At 41.6% G+C, this 21,089-nt stretch overlaps 1 protein-coding gene across 1 annotated transcript in view; it reads left to right on the forward strand.

The window, feature by feature from the left end:
• The first annotated feature begins 5,550 nt into the window (after positions 1–5,550).
• The window catches only part of SH3BGRL2 (SH3 domain binding glutamate rich protein like 2), a 47,147-nt gene continuing 31,608 nt past the window's right edge, over positions 5,551–21,089 (forward strand). Inside the window, exons 1-3 of the mRNA XM_032101787.1 lie at positions 5,551–5,578; positions 8,080–8,198; positions 12,638–13,423. Coding sequence (XP_031957678.1) covers positions 5,551–5,578; positions 8,080–8,198; positions 12,638–13,423 — 933 coding nt within the window. The remainder of the gene's footprint in view (positions 5,579–8,079; positions 8,199–12,637; positions 13,424–21,089) is intronic.

Raw genomic sequence — 21,089 nt, forward strand, 5'->3', positions numbered from 1 at the left:
TTTTTCACAAGGGGTTGCTGGTAACTAGAGGCATCCCTCAAGGACGGAGGCTGGAGCCAATATTGTTTAATGTCTTTATTATTGAGCTGGCCAAGGGATGGAGTTTGTTGGGGCTTTGGGTATATATTCCCACTCCTGAGGTTTGGCTCTTGGGCAGGGGGCTAGTTCCGTGCCTGTGCAGCAAAGAGCGGCCTCTGGGGACTGGGGGAGCTCTCCAATGTGCTGTGGAGGGGGTGCAGCCGGGGCCAACTCTTGGCCATCGGCAGCTGCTTTCACCTGCGTGTCTTGTGCCGAGGGCACCGCCCTGCAGATGGGGCCTCTCAGCTCCTGCACAGGCAGCACCGTGACTGTGGAGCAGCCTGGTGACCGCGGGGTTTGGGCTGACCCCATCACCACCCCAGCCCGGCTCTGCTGGCTCTGCAGGCACTGCAGCGCTGGCCTCAGTCAGTGGGACTCTGCAGTCCCCACTGTCACCCTTCGGGACAGAGTAACCCCATGAGGCAAGCATGGGCCAGGATGCAGTTCTCCAGAAAAAGCCCTGGGATCCTAGCGGGCGGCAGGCTGAACATGACTCAGCAAGGTGCCTTGCGATCTCCAGTACAAGAAAAACATTTAAAACGTGGATTGAGTCCTGTAAAGGACCACCAAGCCAGTGGGGAGCTGGAACACAGGATATTCAAGGGCAGGCTGAGGCTGCTGGGTTTGCTCAGCCTGCAGAAGAGATGCTTCAGGGACAACTTGGTGCTGTCTACTGTTACCTGGCGGGAGGATGTGGGGAAGATTTAGCCACACTCTTCCCGAGGTGCCCTGGGGAAGGATGAGAGGCAGCTGAACACACATTGCAACATGGGGAATTCTGACCAGATCATAGGAAAAAAAAATTCACCACGAGGGTGGTCAAACACTGAAGCAGGATGCCCAGAAAAGTTTTGGAGTCTTCAACCTTGGAGATATTGAAACCTTAACTGGACACAGCTCCACGCAACCCAACCTAGTTGCCCCTACCTTGAGCAGCTTGTCTGACTGATGGCCTCCAGAAGTCCCTTCCAAATTGTTAGTCCGTAATGCAGTGATTCTGAAGTTGTGTTGCTGTTTCCAAGCCGGCAGTGTGCCCTGCCCTGTGCTGCCTCCCAAAGCATGCACAGGGATCATTGTGGAGAGTGCTAGCTGAACCATGAAAGCCATGGCACTGGCTGTGGTCACATTTTCACAGGGAAGGAGACAGAGTTCCAGTTCTGAAATAGTTTAAGTAAATAAACAGAGTTTCCTAAAATAGAAATTCAGAAAATAAAAACACCTCTTTATTTTCATGCAAGTGCTGTTAGCTCATTCATTCCATTCATCTGATTTATGACAATAGTTACAAATGTGAAATCCTGATCCTTCTGGGGGTGTGTTCTGGACAGGGATCATCAGTGGCTTGTGCACACCAGTACAACTAAATACAAATATCTTTTCATTATCAGAGCTAATTACTTTGTACTTTTATTAGATTGAAACCTCTTTTTGAAACTGAAATTTCAGAACCAAACTAAAGAGTTTTTAACATTTGACTGATTTCCTGTAATAATACATTTAGCTAATTACTAATTCCTTATTCCTGGTTAAGATTCACTCATATCAAGATTTATGAAACATGATGACTTTAATGATTGCTCAGTTTTTCACATACAGAAGACAGTATTTACTTTAGACATATTTTTAAGCAGGTTTTCTGGGGAAACTGAGGAAGCTAAGAATCTTTCCTGCACCTTCCAAGTTGACAGTGTTGTTCCTAGGGGAAGAATGTAAGCCAAAGGAACTGAAAATACCTTGCCATCAGCCTTTCTCTGTTTAATCTATTAGCCACTCAGCTGTATAATGTATTATCTGTCACACAGTGATAAGCAGCTTAGCTCTCTGAGATCATATTAAATATGTTCAGTTTAGCCTAATTCTGCAGCGCTCCATCAGGAGACACCCTGATGTCCACCTGGAGTAGAGCCCTTTTGAAGCCAGTGCAGCCCTGCACAGGGATGGGGACCCTCCTTCCTGGCTCAAGGCCTCAGAGGAGAATATTCTGACTGTCTTCCTTCTTTTCTAAAATGCTTTCTTCAGTTTCTGTTCATGCATTTTGAGAAATGAAATATTCAAGTGAGCCCATGACCTAGAAAACAAAAATATCCCTGTCGCAGATCATCTAGAAGTTTATAGGTTAGAACTGCCTTGATCTTGTTTAACAAGCTCTGCTAGAAAAATATATTTTAAAAAGAACTACTCAGCATTTTCCATACTTTAAAACTACACCTATTTAATATTTTGTTAATAGTTCATTGGAAGTTTGACATCACATCTACTCCCTATATTGTCTTTAATTACTTGTAAAATTCATGTCACCTTGAAAAAACCCTGAAGCCTGCTGAAAGTCCTGACACTAATACATAGGTAAGGTAGCAGTCTTTGCCTTTTTCTGACACCTCTCTGAGGTCGATGGGATAAAGACTGTGTAATGACAGATCCTCTCAGCCCCTTCTCCACAGTGACTCCATGTGTTCCTGGCACGGATGCACGGACTCCTTTGCTGTTCAGGGAGCTCCATCTGCAGCTCAATGATCACAAGCTGGATTTTAACCAATAGATAAAAATAGATTTGATGGAGATGATGAATGTGATAGTCATCCCTAGACAGTCACTGCCAAGAAAACTGCAATATTATAAAAAAAAAAAAAATTATCCTAAATGTTTGGCATTTTTGGAGGGGCAGAATGGGGACGAACTGAGGTGGAAGGCAGCAGTTAAAGCAGATGTGGAACTTAAAAATAGTATTAACTTATATTAATGTTGACTAAATAGAATAAATACAGCTCTGGCTAAAATGCAGGTGTACCAGTACTGGTGGGTGACCCTGAATTAAGAATTGGTGAATACTGCTTGTGGTAGGAAAAGTAGAATGAGCACAAGTTTCTGCTTTTTTACCTTGACATTTCTGTTCATTCTTTGCATATTTTAAAACACAATCACAGCCCTCAGTTCATCAGCTTAAAAAAAAAGGCTGCTGCTCAGGCTTCTTCTTATAAATTCTAAAATGACTATTTTAAGGGTATTGCATATACTCCTTTTGGTGGGAAATTACATTCAACATTGGAGTTAAAGGTCATATGACCTCACACAAGATGGGTGCCAGTGCTGAGAAAACTGAATAGAGTGGTACAATTTCCTCAGGATTTAAAATTAACCTCATTGGATGATTGGCTTACATTTCTAATCCGATATATCAGGCTAAATATAGACTTTGAAGACAATTTCTTTCCATGCAAATAATCACTGCAGGCTAAAAATGAGTAAAAATTTAAATGGAGAGAGAAAAATACTGATTAAATTATAGACAAACTGCCATCTTGCTAGAATATTGACCTGAAACTGCACATACAAAAGGTGCCTGCAAGGAAGAGAAGGCAAAATTTAAAAAATAGAAAGAAAAACTATTATATTTGGATATATATTTATAGAGGGAGATTTTCTGATGCTGTCAGCAATTTCTGTCAAAGGTCTACCTTCAGAGGCATCACTGTTGACTTTCAAACATTTCATTACTGCATTTTAATTATTAACTATGAAAGGCGTCCCTGAATGATCTGCAGGAGCTATGAATCATTCATTATTACTAAAACAACCTTCTTTTTTCTTTCAAAAAAAATAGCAAAAGGACGGCAAAACCTTTAGAAAAGAACTAATATTTTAGAAAATGCTACAAATCAATACTGCAAGGAACTCCAAGGTCACAGAAGGAAACAGAGTGGGGAGCTGAGATTAAGGCTGTATGCAGGGTTGCTTTTTTTTTGTTGTTTTTTTTCTCCTCTGGTCTCCTAAATTCCTGAAGAATATAAATATCATAAAATATATCATGTAGGCAGATGTAACTTGAATTTAGTAAGTCCATACTAATATTCTAAGTAGATAAGAGAGATGCTTCTGTGCAAGAACCCGCTCTATGGCACTAAACCCATTTGGGAACAGTCTTTCATTTCCCATATTAAAACAAGACATGAATTTCCATATGACAGACAAAAAAAGATTTGCTTCACTGACAAAGGGTCCCATCTCTACTGGAATTCAGCAAGTTCCAGACATAGGAGAAATATTATAACCCAGTTTACTTGGTTTTATTTGTTAGTGTAACTTGTACCAAGAAATATAAATAGCCTTGGTTCCTGGGGAAGCTCACAGCACTGTTTTTGATCAGTCTGATGAGAAATTTGCCCTGAATACTTAAAGGGTTTATTCTTAAAACATGAATTCCAACCTGTGAGAGAAACTGTATCATCAGCCATGATCTTTATTATATCCTAGTCCCATAAAAATCATTCTCATTGGTTCAACATCTATGTTGAACCGGATGCAATTCCAGACTAACACGTGACACAGCCCAGCCTTGGAAGTGCCAGCAATGTGGAGACAGCAAGAAATTACCACAGGTAAAGCTGAATCTGAATAAGATGGAGATGTCTGTAGGTATGAAGACCATGTCTAACATTTATTTACTGCTTGTCATGCTTAATGGCTACAGCACAGAAAGTGACAAAATGGAAAGATCCTAAAAGAAATATTGCAAGAGAGACTGTCTCTCAGAAGTTGCTTTCAAGAAGATATGGAAGGTATATATGATTGTCTGATTTTCTGCCTGCTGCAGCTAGGTTGTCTGCGAAGGTCAGAACCAAGCCAGGTTTCTCTAGGCCAGTGTCTCACCACTGGGTCATGCAATAGAAGGTTTGTAAGGCCGTTGCCAGTCATATTCTAAATAGAAGTCTGCTCTTTGCATTCATGATAATTCACAGTTTTTTCCCAGCCTGAATCTGCAACCCATCTTGTGGAGTATCTGTCTTTCACACAAAAAAATCCTATTTATTTCACTGAATGCTACTTGTCTGAGTGAGGTCTACTCAATGGGAATAAGGACTGCAGCTACAGGCTATAGTGACTCAATGGGGATTTGAAATGAAAGATTTGAACCGGCTCTGTGAGTATATGAAGCAATATTTTTCTCTTCCGTGAAGTCTTCCATGAGGTCTTTGCTGGACCCTTGCTTGTCTTTGAACCCTGATGATGTGAGGGATCTCAGGAGGAACCCCTCACACTGGCCTCCAGTGCAGCCTATGATGTAGTTCAAAAACTCTGAGAATGGGTCTGTCGTATGTCCTATTATCTGGATTCCATTGAGAAATATTGCATCCAGTTACAACACTATTGTGTCGAGTTTAATATTCCTCAGACTTTCCTAAACTTTAGTTATCATCACTAAAAAGTTAGTATTGAATCAAAGTTATCTCCTGTTGTTTTAAATAGAACTGTTGTGGTGGGGAGGGGGTTTACATGTTGAAAGTAGACCAGGCATCACAAATATTTACCCACTTAGAGCCTGATATAGCTATTATATCATATTTGTCCATTTGTGAACAAATTATGGTTGAAAGACAGCTTTCTGTATACAAATAAGGAAATTTTTACAATAAAGGCTTTTAAAATACTGTAGCTTCTTTTTCAGGAGTTTTCTAAAAGCAGCCTATGCCGACTATGGCTAAAACAGGTTGTGACTGGACAGGTATGCTCTCTAAAATAGGTTTAGCAGCATAGTTGCTTGGCTATACCTTCATTATTTATTTTATATCTGCTATTCTGAAAGTAATTTTAGTTCAGTCTAGCTGCATTTAGAAAAAATCAATGGCAGATTTGACATGCTTGCCCTTGCCATGCCATTAGCAGAGCATCAGACTTGACCCTGCTGGCTGCATGATGTCTGCTGTTTAGTGAAATAGAAAGTATGTATCTTGAGAAGACGGTTTTGATGAATCAAGGAAATAATATTTCTTGCAGCAAGATTAATTTTGCTAACCTCTCATAGCTTCTCATTTGGCTTGCCATGCTTGTTTTACAGATTTCCTGTGAAGACCAGTTGTGTGTCTTTCATCATCCCTTTCTAATTAATTAAAAAACCCCAAACAAACAGGGCAGTACTAGCTTTTTGTTCTTAGCATCCAAGTTGTGCTCTGAATAGTCTGGAAGCTGGCCTAAGCCGAGCCTTCACTGACAAAAGTCATAGAAACTTACTGTGTCAACCAGCAGTTCTCCCAGCAGAAAAACATGGATGTAAAGAATGTCATTTTTTTTTTCTGCAAAGAAGAGATGGTAAGATCAAATGTGGCCAGAGATAACAGTACTGAGTTTTGTAGCTAACTTTTGGGAAGTGCTAAAAATTCCACTTAGCATTTTCACAACTTTACATTTTACAACTGAACAACAGTTGCAGGTTAATTAGTCCTCTATGGAAAATACTACTTTCCAACTGCTACCTCCCCAGTACCTTTATAGCAGGGGAAAATAAATCTCAGCTAGCTCTGAGCATAGCAGCTGCACCAAAGATCTGATCAGGGAAAACAGTGTGCAGAAAACAGGACATGGAAATGCAAAATGTAACAAACTTTGGTCTACAAATCTAAAAGGAATAAACACATACTAGCAAATTTTCCAGGGTTACACTACCAAAGAATACAAAATGTCTATCTACTTTGACAGGCAGGTCCGTGTTTAAAACAGTTTGGGTTGAGACTTGTAAGGCGATGCATGGAAGGACAGTGGTTTCTCTACCCATCACCTGACACACTATATGGTTTCTCATTTATTTGGCTGTCTTTTAGTTTGGCTTACACTGCCTCCTACATGTTCCTTTGTTCTGTGTATTGGTTGCACAGGTTGTATCTACACCGACCTGATGGTGCCAGGCCAGGCACCTGGTTTCCATTCTGTGTGCTCCTGCTCTGAATCCACATCTCTTCAGCTTCTGTTCAGGCAGTAAAGGGTCATCTTGGTCCAAACAGCCTATGACATTGAAATCACTTCCCATGTAGGTCAATACAGCCTGTCTGCAGCACATCCCGAAACACTGCTGCCACTCTTTCCTTTTCTGCCTTCTCCCTCGACCAGCTTTAGCTCCCACTTGCTAGTCCCCTCTCCAAATTGGGTCATCCTCTCTCCAGTTCAATAAACAGGACCCATGTGCCTTCTCCACTCTTTCATTCTCCTTGGGCCCTGCCCAAGAAGCCAGCAATGCCCAATGTCAGGGCATCACTCCCCTGGTCTAAAAGAATTCCAGCAGGTTGGCTGCAGCTATCTGCACTGCTTTTATGGAGTTAAATTCTTGCTGTTATGCCTCCTGTCTGTGGGGAAGGGCTCTGTCAGCTCTGTGTCATCTTCTGCAGAGAGATGGGCTACACCTGAGACAGGGTAGGGGCCAGCAGACTCCTGGGCGACCCACGTTGCACATGTGGACGCCTTTGGCCTCTGAGATAAGGATTACCGGTGGGCAAAAGATTTTTTTCTGATGGCTCCTAAAGATCATCTCAAACCTGTGACCGAGTACAGTCTTGTGTCCCCTCAGTGGGAGAGTGGCCTCCATCTGTAGGCTTGAACCCATGCTTGAAATGCAGTGTACACATAATCTTTATCTTCAAATTTACATCAGCTTTCCACGTTTGAGATGTTTCCCCACCTCTCTGTTCTGTGAAACATCTGAAAAACTCCTAAATACTATAAAGATAGTAACTATTCTTAGTTCATTTAATGCATACACTTTAGGAAAGTTGCCAAAAATCATGTACTCAACTGCTCCTTATTCTCCACGAGATTACTCGCTTTTTGTCCTGGTATATGTAAATATTATTGCTGACCCACTTCTGCATCCTGCAAGAAATGAGTCTTCTAAAGTGCCTTGTCAGAGTGGAACTGAACAGATATGGGAAAAGAGCTGAAAAAAAGCCAAAATGAATGTGGTGGTAGATTGTTTTTCCAAGGGCTTGGCAGAAGGTTCCTCCTGGAAAGGGCTGGCAGGAATGTAATGCTCTATGGCTGCTCTTTGAGTGCACTTCACATCTTGAGTGCTTGCTAATTTAGGTTTCATTGGAACTGCAGATGGGGAAATGAGATTTGTGGGGGCTTTCATCCCTCATCCTTGTGCAATAATGTAGATTACTAAAGGTTGTTCAAATTAGCAGAAATACAGATACAAACCTGCTGAACTTGACATTGTTGGGCCTGATTTATTTGCAGTATCTTGTTCTGAAAGTGTAGACAGCGTAGAAGGCTTGACACTGACCGAAACCTGCCTGGATTCCTGCTCCTCAGTTGGAGCCACCAACTTCAGTAACAGTGGATCTTTAAAGACACAAGTAGAAAATGAACTCTAGAACTTCTTACACAACATAGCTGTAAGTTTAAGGAATGATGAATGATTTAATAGAGAACACAAAAGATGTTTAAATCTCTGGGTTCAGTTGACTGAGCAAGTCAGATGACTGACCTATATCAGATGTGGAATTTCACAGGAAAATATTTTTCTTTCCAAAGGTCCTTAGTATTAGGAATTCATGGAGAGAATCAAAGCAGCCACAGATACTAAAACTAGTCATGTTTCAACTAAAGAGCAGCAGATTGTGACTTCAGCTAAAGGGCAGCAGCTGAGAAGAATGGACTCATACAGCTTTGTAATTATCCAGGTACATTCAGATTTAAATGACACAAAGGAAGGTTTACTCAAGATCCCTGGAATCTTTATTTTTTTAATTTGTTTGGGTTTATTTTCTTCTGTCTGTTATAGAGATGGTATAAAAATAATTCTGAAATGAAGAACAGCTGTACCTCTCTGCTCTCCTCAACATGCCACAAATTTATAAATGTAAGAATCAAAACCTTTCTCAAAATTGTTCCAGCTCTGTCTCTTGCCAAGAACCCGCTTTAACACGTGGGCTTTGTAGTAGTTTCAGAGTAATTCAAGTCAAAAGAGAAGGAGCTTTATCTTGGGATGTTATCTCTAAAATCTGACTATGGGGAAAGCTGAGAAGTGCTCTGAGTATTAACCTCCGGCCACAGTGAAGGTTCTGGAAAGAACAGAGTCTTGCATGAAACGGAGTTTGTTGTTGAGAAACATCAATGATTAATAAAACATCCAAAAAAAATTTGCGAAGGATAGAGTGATCTTGTCTGGGAGCTGCTTGACCTGTTGTGCATGTAGAGGAGGATTCATAAGAGTATGCACAGCCCACAGCTGCAGGCATTTAAGCACAACTGAGAAAATGTACCCTGGAGGTTACTTCTGTGAATAAAACAATACTTTAAAACTGCAGTGGCTACTAGGATGTATGCAGAGAATCAGGCTCCAAGCAGCATTGTTTCATATGCTTTCAAACTGTGTCTGGACAAAATGTTTATGGGCTATCAGCCACCATGCCGAGTGCCATTACACAACAAGAGAAACAGTCCTGTACTTATATCACGTTACTTTGGCCATTTGGTATGGTTTAGAGCCTTTAAGTTATCTTTCTCTGCTGTTCTGCAGTGCAAGAGCAGGTGATGATACTCTGTAGCTCTGTTGAAGCTGGAGCATTGTTTTCTCTACCCTTTAACTACATTTTCTGCTCCGTACCATGACACATTTCTACCAAAAAAGATTGATCTGAACTTTCAGAGCTTTTAATGGCATTCTAAATCTGTAATTTTCAACATGTTTTGATACTTGGAATTTTTAAAAAGTGATAAAGACCTCTTTAGAAATTTAAAGTATCTGGACTGTTACAGAGTCTATGAGACTTCACTGTTTCTTAGCAATATTTCACAGAACCCAGAGAAATAATCGATTGGTACCAGCAACCCACAAACCAGAAAACTTCTAAAATCCCTCAGACAGACTGCTTCTTTCAGGTGGAAATAAAGCCATCTTAACCATTTTTTCAGTCCTGAACATAACATTCTGTTTCTCCCATATTTTTATCCTATGCCTGTTGCATCTTGCTACAATCATCTTTTATCCTAACTACAATGTTCTTTATTCAAAGTTGTACTTTTATACTTCTGTTTCCATATACTCATAAGCCTTGGTTTTGTGTGTACTTTGTTACCTTAGCAGCAGTAAAGTTCTGTTTAATCTTCCATGAAGATCTGGCATAACAATGAATCATTCTTACCACAAAATCTTTAGAAACTACCCCTGCCCCCCATAAATTCACATTGTCAACTCCAGCCTTCCTGTACCTCCTGTAAACATGGGAAACTGCTCATAAATCATTTTAGCAATGTTTTTAATTTATTACATTTCTTCTACTTAACTAAAAGCTCATACCATTTTGTCTTCAAGTGTCCAGAATTGTACAATAGAAATGGAGTTAGAAGCATGGCCTCAGGACATTTATCAGCAGCAGCTGCAGGACAAAGGGGATGTCCAGTCTTAACCTGTACACCACCTGGGAATGCAAAACATCACATGGTGTTGTCCAGTAGGTTTTACACTCCACAGAGGAATAGTTCTCTGCTTAGGAGCCACATAAAGTAAGAGGCTGCTCTACAAGGTTCTCAGTGTAATGTTTATTTTTCCTAACTTTCTGGTTTACTTCCACAACGAACTAGCTTCTTTATGAGTATGGAAAGACTGGCAAAAGAGAGACATGAGAAAGCTGTCTGGATTTTCAATGCCCACATTGCATCGAAGTTGATACTGGAAAGTCATAGGTGCAAAATTTTTAGCCCAAAATATTATAAATATACTTTAAAAATTGAGAATTACAAGAAAATTCTTTGAAATACAGGCTGAGATTGTTCAAAATCAGTTCCAAAGACTGTTTGAAAGGATGCTTTAATTAAGTTGTTGCATTTGTTTTCAAGTTGAATGTGGGCAGGGAGCCCCCAGTTCTTTGATGATTTCTCTAAATACGTGTGGAATAAAGATGCTGAAGCTTTGGCTAAAGCTGTTTCAAGTGTGATAGAGGGAAGATCTTCATGAGCTCTGGTACTTTAGCTCAATTTGAGTCTATCAGCTCTGGCCATGAGTTTAGCTGCTCAGACTCTGTTTTGACATTCAAACTGTAGGAACCTATCAACCCAAGGGCTGCAGGAACAGAAGGGAGACTCTAAAAACAATAAAAAAGAAAAATGTGCATTGTCTTGTCTGCCATTTTTTTCCCCTAGCTTTTGAGAATTTATGCAGCTTATAAACACTTTCAAGTGAACTGAAATGAAAGCTGTCTGTTTTCCACATGGGAAAGGAGACTAAATCTGTAGCTTTTGGAGCTAAGAAAATAGAGGATTCTTATAGGAAGAGGAAACAATCTTAAGTTACAGTTTTCACATTCCCATTAGAATTCTTAATTTTCTTATTTATAGCTCATGCTTTTTCCATATAATGCCATTGCCACATGCTTTCTCTAGGTTATTGGTTACGTGTCAAGGCTATCTCTGAGATGTAGGAACATTCTTTTCTTCTTTTTAATGAGAGTTAAAGATGTCCAGCACCCTTCAGAATCAGTCTTGCTCTTTTTTTCTGCTTTGCTGTATTTATGAAATATATTATTAGCAAGCAGGAGTTATTAATATTATAGTTAAAGCTACATATTAGTGCTGTGAGCGAATCATGTACAACCAGCTGCAGTGAGTTGCCCTGATTTTATCTGTTTCATAAAATGGGAGTACGGCCAAAACAGAATACTAAACCAAATATTTTCTAGTAGTGAGTAAACAGAGAAATAAGTAGGAAGTAAGAACCTCCACCTTTTAAAGGAAACTTCAAGAAATACAGGAAAATTTGTTGTCAGAAATAATCCTGCAGCATGAAGGAAATTCACTGAGTAAGGTAATGGGATTTTTCCAGCAAGTTCCTGTAATTACTCACCTATCACAGAATTTTAACAAGTTGCTTGGTGTTGCCTTATAAACCAACATAAAAACAAGTTTGTCTCCTTTGCTGCTTTCCCTGGTCATTCAGCAGCAATTAAACAATAAACACTGGTCGTTCACTGGTTTGTGGTTCCCAGTGTTATGCTCAAGTGAAGACAGGAGCACTGAAGCCAGAAAATCTTAACCTTTGTACCTAAGTGTACTCCAATAAAGTTTACTCTCCTTTTCTTTCAACAAGCACTCTCACAAAAGCAAAGTAATGCATAAATCTTTCCAAGATTGCTACTTGAATTCCCATTTTAGGACTTTATATTCCTGATATTAAGCTTCAGTCCAGAGGACAGTGAAATCAGTGGAAATCTTTCCAATGACTTCCACAAGATAAATCAAGCTCTAAGAGAACACTGAGTATTTTATGGCTCTTGCTAGGTACCTTCCCCAAGGAATTCAGGATTTCAAAATAAATAATATTAAAATGTACAACAAGCTTTGAGGACATATTTAGCAGCAAGTCAAGGTCTGTGCACTGTCTGAACAGTGGAAATTCACTGAGGGCAGTGGCAACGCAAAGGTGCGAAGGAGGATGACACAGCACACTTCATCAGTGGGTGAAACGGTGGGAAGGGGAAGTTAAAGGGAATGAGTAACCATCTGGCTGTGCGCAGGGAAGTAAGAGGATGAGGGTTATGACTGTAGTAACATATCAGCTATGTGGTTCTTGACTTTATTTAAAGGCAGGCTGCATCCTCTCAGACCCAAAAGCTGATGAGGACTGAGTTCCCCTCGGTCACTTGCAGATGATCTGAGTGATGAAGGGTTATTTGGGGTTATCTCCTTATCCTGATGATTAATAGCATCTGTTCCACAGCTGATAATACTGGGAACTGTACATCCATACCAGGGAGTGAAAATGGGCAGTGCTGTTTAACTCCTTTGGGACATATAGCACTCTCGCCCAGTGTCCTACCTCTCCTGCGTTGTCCCTGTTGCTTGCCTTGAAAGGAATGCCGGTCCAGAACGGCTTCATTTTCCAACCCTTTGCCGCAGTAAGCAGCGACCAAGGGGCCAGACCCGGACCGAGCGGATCAGATCTGGCGGCTCCGCATGGGGTGGGAGGACCAGGAGCAGCCTGAACTGGGAGCGAGGAGTGGCGGGGGTGGGGAGCAATTTCAGGCGTTGTTCACTTCGGCCCGTGGACAGCGCACCTGGAGGGCGGCACAAGCCCCTCTCAGCCTCTCCAAGACGCACGATGGCACCGGGCAGTCCCGGGCGCTGGGGCACGGCAGCTGGGGCGGGCAGGCTACCGCATGCCTCCATTTCCCCGGCAGCCGGGGGCGGACAGGCTCCCTCCTGGCTCCGTCCTACGGCTGTCCCCGCCCGGGGAGGACTACAGCGCCCGTCGGTCCCTGCGCGCCGCCCACACACTCCCGCCTCTCGCCCCTATCGCTGCCTCCTGCCAGCCGGTAGCCGGACCCGGCTCGGCGAGAGGGGCTGCGCTCGCCGGGCAGGGCCGGGCCGGGCAGGGCCGGGCAGGGCAGGGGTGCTGCGGGAGGGCGGCGGCCATCCTCGGGGGCGGCGGCGGGGTGGAGCCGGGCGGCCCCGGCCCCGTCCCGTGCGGGGGAGCGGCTCCTCGCAGCCTCGCTGCCGCGTCCCGACCGCTCCTGTCTCCGCGGCTCATGAGGTGAAGATGGTGATCCGCGTCTTCGTCGCCTCCTCCTCGGGCTCGGTGGCGGTGAGTAGGGGCGAGCGGCGGGGAGGAGGGAGAGGCGCGGGGCCGCCGCGGGCAGGGCTCAGCCTGCGGGGCCGGGGACTGCGCGGGGCTGGCAGCTCGTCCTCCCCGCGCTGCCCAGCCTGCCCTCGGCTCCGAGCTTGTCCCCGCACGCCGGCCCGGACCCCAGAGTCCGTCCGTGAGCTGCCCTGGAACGCGGCGGTGAATTTGCCGCGGTTGCGTGTGCGATGGGGGCGGAAAAGACAACTCTCCTCCGCAAGGCTGCCGGAGCTTAAGTAGTTCCTGAATTGCCTTTGACAAACCAAGGACCCCGAAACTTTTGTAGGGGACTAATCTTGGCTGTGTTTAAAGGGTCTTAGAGGTCATTAAGCGGGGCTAAACTTTCCCTCTTGGGAGGCGATCAGCGCCGCGGTGCAGGGGAGACCGTCCCGAGGGGAGCCGAGCCGGGCAGGTGCGGTGCCTCGGTGCCTGCCACCCACGGCAAGCTGGACAGATAAATACAAGGAGAGCCTAGGGACAGACTTCAGGCCACCAGCACCTCTCTGCATTAAGAAATACTCTGGAATAGGTACAGCTCTTCTCAAACTCGCTTTTGAAGGGCTTCACTGCATTCTCTGTTTAATTGAAGCTCGTACATCATTCTCTTGTTAAATTAATTATGCATGTGACCTATGAATTTCCATATTTTCGTATAAAGTGACAGCTTTCTGTTAAGGAAATCTGGGTGTAAGCATCCTACTGAATTCGTTCTTAAATAAGAAACATCAGAAGGATTTAGATATAGTTGATATTCTTTATGCTTCAGCAGTGAAGACAGCTGCATTTTTTGTGTTGCAGAAAGACGTAGCACTTTCCTATCTGAAGGTTTATTGTGTATTCAGTTCCTTCAGCCTTTTACTGTGTGGATCTAGTTTTCAGTTCAGTGGCACAATGACAGGTATGTGTTCTGATATGTTTTGGCATGAAGTGTTCAAAATGCTTAGTGGCTGTATTACAGCTAATAAAAACTAATTATCCATTTCAGTAGCCAACTGAGTAAACACAGCATCTTCAGAACTCTATAATCCATGTCCATCAAGCATCCATAAGAGAAACATCTTCTTCCCTGCATGGGCAGTTCGTTCATGCTGTGGTAGGCTAGTTCTAGTTTCTGTTTCATGCCTCATGGGCTGAACAATATACATAGCTTTGTGTTTTGTTTTTGTTGGAGGGGCAGAAAAGCGCCACAATAGTTTGCTCACCCACATCTCCAGTCTGCAAGGAGGTTACTGATAGGAGTTTTTGATTCTTCTCTCTCCTTACCCTGTCTGCCTGCAAGGTACATATGCAGTTAGCAGAGCAAAATAACCCTTTTAACTATCTATTAACCCAGCGAACCAAATCTGAGTTTGACAAGCAGTTTAAATTGCACATCTGTTCTCTTGTTGACTTTTTTTCTGGGTTGGACAGCAAGAAGATGACAGAATATGGGTAACAGTTTGCGTGCTGGTGATAGTAAACTTTCTTCATCTAGACAGCAGTACATCTGAGTGCAGCCTAAAGACCAGAACAGATGATTCAGTGATTGAAGGTACTGTTATAAAGGGCCAGAGCTGTGACATATCTTTTTTTTCTTTCATCTGTGTTATCACAGCATTTAAGAACTTTAATTATGGGCTAGGTTCCTGCTGTTCTCAGTGTTGCATCATGGAGACTTTTCTATTTTCTGTGGGCCTTGCAGGGGATGTCCTTAGATCTGGGCTAAGCGATGGAGGAAAATGACAAAACACTATTATTAGCTAGTTATGTGGAAATCTGCATCTGGAGAAGAAGGTGGTTACTGTATTTCATGTCTCTAAACAGTTTTAAGGGAAGTTTTAAACTTATTATTATCCTTCTAGAACAAAACATTAGTGAGAGGAAGCAAAAAGTGTTTAAGTCAAACAGTTGTCATCTCCTCCAGCCTTCAGCACTACATCAGCTATTTTTTGGGATCCTGTGCAATTCACGAGACAAGATTATTTCCCTGTCAAGAAAAATGAGTACCCCATATAGATCCTACTCTCTCTCCTGCTAAAAATGTCAGAATCCATGGTTTAATTTCTACCTTTAGGTTAGCTTGAGTCAAATTGTAGGCTAGCTGCTTGTAAGAGTGGATGTTTCTCAGATTAGTATCTGACCTGCTGTAATTGACCAAAAACTTTTACATGTAATACTGACTGACAAAAACAAGCAGTGTCATTGTGATATAATTACTTTTCCCAATCTCTCTAGACATACTTTGTTAAATTATTCTTTATTTTAAAATGAAAAGTCCATGTAGTCTCTAGGGTAAGCTTCTGTTTTGGCAAATATAATGAGCTAAACTCTTTGTGTATGACTCCTTCTGAAATCTTCAGAATATCCTGGTCAAATGACAGGCATTTGGCTGAAATGTTCCTGAGAAATACACTGGTTGTCTACTCAGAAAAGGCTTTAGTTTGCATAAATGTAACTTTCTCTGGAAGCTACTAAAGTATTTATTGATCCCGATACTTGGTGTAATTTGTTTTGTGCTAAAGAAGATAAAAATATCTAATTGTCACACATAATTCTAAGAGTCTAGTGCATAAAACATTTTGAGGGTCATTCCAAAAAATGAGATAAGGAAGTAATTGAAGGGAATGAGAAGGAGCCAAGAATAATGTGAATTTTCCCTTCATTTGGTTTTGGAGTTCTCCCTGCAGCATCTTCCAAACACCTGAAAGTTCTTAGAACCCCGGGAGGTTAGTGGTAGTAACTGCTTTTTGTTTGTTTAATAAAACTTGTGACTAGAAATGCTTCATGAGCTTAAAATAACTCACAAATCCCAAAATGCAGTTGTTGCTTGAGTGGCAACGTTGATCTTCAGTGTTAGGGAAGCTGGACTGTGGGTTTAGCCTGTAGGGACGCTGTAGAGAAGTTTCTGAGACCTTCTTGTGGGAAGGGAGGAGAGAGGCATTTGTGCGTGCGAGTACATTTCTAAATCACGTCGTGTTGTTTTAAGCATGAATTAGGCAGATTGAATTGAATGGCAATGCGAAGCCTCTGAATAGGCAGGCAGGCATGTTTCTACAAGCCTTACTGTCTCCTGCTCTTTCTGACCTGAATTTCTACTTGTGTTGGTAAGCCCTGTCTCGAATTCCATGCACTTCTTTGTAGGGCTGGGGAGGCAGGCTTTGCTACTCCTCCCTGATAAGGACAATCAATGTTCTTTTGTGCCTAAGAGAAAGGTTACTTTAAAAGTAGCCTTTACTTTTCTCCCTCAGCAGTGCTTCACTGTTTTCAGGAAATAGTTTATGCCTGTGTTTTTCACCAAATCATTCCAAGGTGACTGTAATTTTATGTGTTTCACTTTCTCCAGTCTATCAATAAAAATTTACACTTGTGCTACTGTACTATGTATGGACTCATAGTTAAATGGTTTTCAGTGTTAAAGCAGCTCTACCTTTGTCGGGAAGGTGATAGTATGAGCTAAATAACTTTAAGTCTGGAATTCCTACAGTTACCTAGAAATGCCAAACCAGAGAAGACTTCAGTTTTGCAGTTAGAGGACTGAAGATAAGGTAAGGGGAATATCACTGAAGAGCTATCAAATTATGGAGAAAGTTCAAACAACGGCCTCATTTGTACTTTCTCCTTTGTGGTATTAATTAATTGAAGCTTCATCTGTTGAGCTGAACAGATAATATGGGGGAATTAGGGAAATAATGGCACAGCAGCTAGAATCTGCTCTGACTAGTGAGAGATGTGAAACACTTTCCCATTGACATTTTTGTATGTTCACAAGATGAGAAAAACACGTCGCTGAAATGAATTCATTTTAGTGCACAAAGATAAGTCTTGCTCAGCCACATTATTCAGGAGAACATGTTTGGGAGGACACAAGAGTTTGGGGAGGAACAGCAGGAACCTGAAAAGAATAGACTTTTTAAAATGACCAAAACTTGGACTTTGACTCTTGCGACTTAAGAGGATTATGGATTTTTTACTAGGAAGCTTGATAAGATGGGTGCAGTTATAGTTAAATTGTTTCTATAGCAAATATTGGTTTTATGAGACTAAAGCTCTGCTTTTGATTAAGCGTATTATGGAGGTCAAATGAATTGGATGTTTTGTTTCCTGTTTTGTTTCCTTTAAATCACATTATAAAACATTGGAATGTCAAAATAATTGTAGTCATGTTTGTTTGGTTCATGTGCTGTTGGGTAATGCAATGAAGACAAATACAGTGCTAGCATTCTTAAGGATAAGCTGGTTTCCGATCGATGATGAACTTCAACTCCACCCTTGTTTGCAAAAAGTCATTGTAACTCAACATTTCTTACAGGACTTCTCAGAAAGGTTGTGCTTCTTATTGGAGGTGTGGAATAAGTTAACTTAGAATATGTCACTTCTAGAATATCCACCATCTGAACTTTTTTTTTTTTGCCTCTCTGCACCCCAAAAGCATAAACAGTCAAAACTGAAAGTGATTTGGTTGAGTGATACAAGTGCCTTTTGAGACCACAGTATCAGTTATCGTGGTCATTTGGGAGGATTTACAACTTGTTGCATGTGATTTACCGAAGTTCAACTACCTATAATGTAAAATAATAAGCTTTGTAAATTATAAATATTATCATGATTTTTTAATATTTGAATTTTGTAAAATCAGATCAGAGCAGCAGGTAAGCTAGCTTTTCCGAAATGAGACAATAATCTTTATACTCAGAAGTGATCCTGCAATATTTACATGGGAAGTAGCAGTATTTTAAGTGCTTAACCACAGTATTGTCTAACATCTGGCAGCATGCTGAGGATACACTGGTTGGATTGGATCCTCAAAGCCTGATTTATGAATCCCACATGTGTCAATTCACTTGTTCAAGGTGGTGGTGCTTTTGGCTGTGCACCTACAGAACGCTGCTGTGACCACAGGAGTGATACTGGAAGAAAAAAGCTGGATCTTTGCTCAGTGACTGGACACAAAGTGTATCCACATCTTGGACATTAGCAATTATATGAAGACCATAGGAGAGATCTGGGGACTTTCTGGATCTAGTCCCTTTGATGAACAAAATTAGTTCCTTCATCCTTCCTCAAGTTTCTTATTATCAGGTCAGGTGGCTCGTATTCATCTTTGCTGGCTTCTGTCAGTCCTATTTTGCAGGGTTGTGGCATAGGGAGCCTGAGAGCCTCACTCGTGACTCTGAATTCTGTGAGGCAGGGAGGTCAGTGCTAAAGGCTTTTGCTGGTTTTCACCTTAAGGACTGACTATCTGTGGATCTAGGTGTCAGGTCTGTATTGCAAATAAGTCTAAACTCTAGTTGCATTCTCCTCCCTTGTGATGGAGAGAACTGTGAGCCTATGAACAGCAGTTCAGATCGCTTAAGGAATGTGTTCAGGAGGGAACTGAGTGTGAACTCTAGTCACAAGGATGCCAGTTGAATTTGTGTATGGTTTTTAGTACCTAACTGTTGCACCATTCTTGTATGCTCTAGTGCTTTTCAAATATTTGCATTTCTTCTTGGCAGATAGATCATGTCAGAAATAATGCTACTTTAAAGAGCATGCTTTGGACTACACAGAGTCATGTGCAGTAGGATGGTTACTGACCTTTGATTACAATTAGCTGTAATAAAACTTCAAAGGAGGTATTGTTCTGACTGAGGTTATAAAGACTTTTCCCCTTTGTTTTTCTGTGGAGTACAGCAGTATCAATGTGCAAGTCCCCAGATGGGCATACTTCACTGATGGTGACATGTTCTCCTTAATTTTCCATCCATATTGTTAAAGTCTAGAAATTCTTTTTCCTGACTCTGATCGTAGTGCCAGTGATTGCTGGATGTTGCATATAACTGAATTTGATTATAATAAATGAAAAAGAGTGTTGAAGTAAAAGCTAACTTGCATGCAATTTGTTAGTACAAATTACTCAGGAATGTCCAGAATTTGGGAGCTGAGGAAAAATAGCATTTAAGGAAGTTCTTCACTGTATAAAATCAGTATCACTTTTGTGTTTATCAATCTGAGCGCAGCTTGAAGATAGAGAATTGTCACTGAGCTGGTAACCCAGATTGTATCTCTTTACTAGCAGGTACACCAAGGGCAACAGCTTCCTCACCTGCAGCCTCAAGTGTTGGCCCCCTCAGGGAGTCTGTCCAAAAGGAAATGCTGCAATCTTTGTTTTCCTTTCAGTGTGGAAGCTTGCTGAGAAGAATAATGAACACAGAAACACAGTACTCCCTGGAATCTACTCCTAGTTGAAATCTCCTGTATCCAAAAAACCATGATCATGTTCCAGTAGGTCAGTGTTTTTTAATAGCTTAATATTTTAATAAGTTTTACAGAAGACAGTTAACATTTTCCAAGTCCCTTAAGTTGGCAAATTTCCTCCTTGGTGAGGTGAGGGTAAATGTAGAGGTGGTGGTAGTGTTTCTTACCTGTGACTGTCAATGAAAACAGCCTGCAGATAGCTGCCAAAGCTCAGAAGAGCTTCCGAATTCCTCAGTAGCTGAGAGATTGTTTCCATAATCTTCTCTCCTGGGGTTGGTATGTTGTTTGGCACCCGTTGGATGGGCAGATGGACTCAATTCAGAAACCTAAGTCACTGTTGCCTGTCATTTCTGAAAACATCAGATTTCATTGTCTCATGTAGATGAGCAAAGTGTGACCTGATCTTTCAAGGAATGACTCAAAGTTGTTGGTGACTGAGCAGAAGCAGTGACTGAAATACAAACATTGTACAGGCAATTCATTTAACGTAGTTTATCTTATTGCAAGAGAACACAGACACTAAACTTCCCTTCTTATCTTATGTGGGCTGTAGACCTCCATCTGTGAAGTATTTTGGGGTGAAATCTTTTAAATCTGTTCAAAGCTGAGGCAGTCCTTCCATTCAGGTGTGCTACTTTACTGTAAGACATCTATCACCATTCTGATGGGGCTGAGTCTAAAGCATGTATGTATCCTCCTTTTGTGGTCGTAAGAGCTACAGCAATGAGGAACCTTCTCAAAACAAGTTAATTTCTATCTCATTAGTGGGGGAAGGGAAAATCAATTTGATTTTACATCAGTAAACAAGCTTATTTAGTCTAAATTTAATATTGTACTTCACTGTAATTTAATTTGGTACAGAGAAAAGGGAGTAACTGTCTTGCTAGCTGGTTTCTGAAGAGAAGTTCATAGGAGATGCAGGTTGTTGGGAGAGTCGTGTGAATCATCAGTGACAGTATGCCCTTCTGCTGCTGCCCATCTCCCTGAGGTAGGACAGACCTTGTCTCCACAGTTAAGAGTTCCAGGGTTTGTTATTGTTGGTTTTGCTGTTCTATCCCTGGATAACTAATCCCTATCATTCCTACTAAGACAGTATGGGAAAAGACAAGATGTTTGTTACTTTATTGCAAGGAATAAAATTCCAGAAGTTAATGCCTGGGAGTGACATTTGCATGTGTGTCAACTTGCATTTTGTTTGAATGTGCGTATGTAGATATGTACTTTCGCATACACACACATATACAGAAAGATACAAATATCCATATATGTATATGTGTGGATATGGCTATATATATGTTTATGTATGTATACTTGAACCTTTGCATCACCTATAAATGCTAATTATCCCTCAATAAAAATAAACCACTGATTTTAGCATTCCCAGAAGAGAAATAAAGTCCTGGTGCCTTTAGGA

Source organism: Corvus moneduloides, chromosome 3 (genome assembly GCF_009650955.1).
Source record: "Corvus moneduloides isolate bCorMon1 chromosome 3, bCorMon1.pri, whole genome shotgun sequence".
NCBI lineage: Eukaryota > Metazoa > Chordata > Aves > Passeriformes > Corvidae > Corvus > Corvus moneduloides.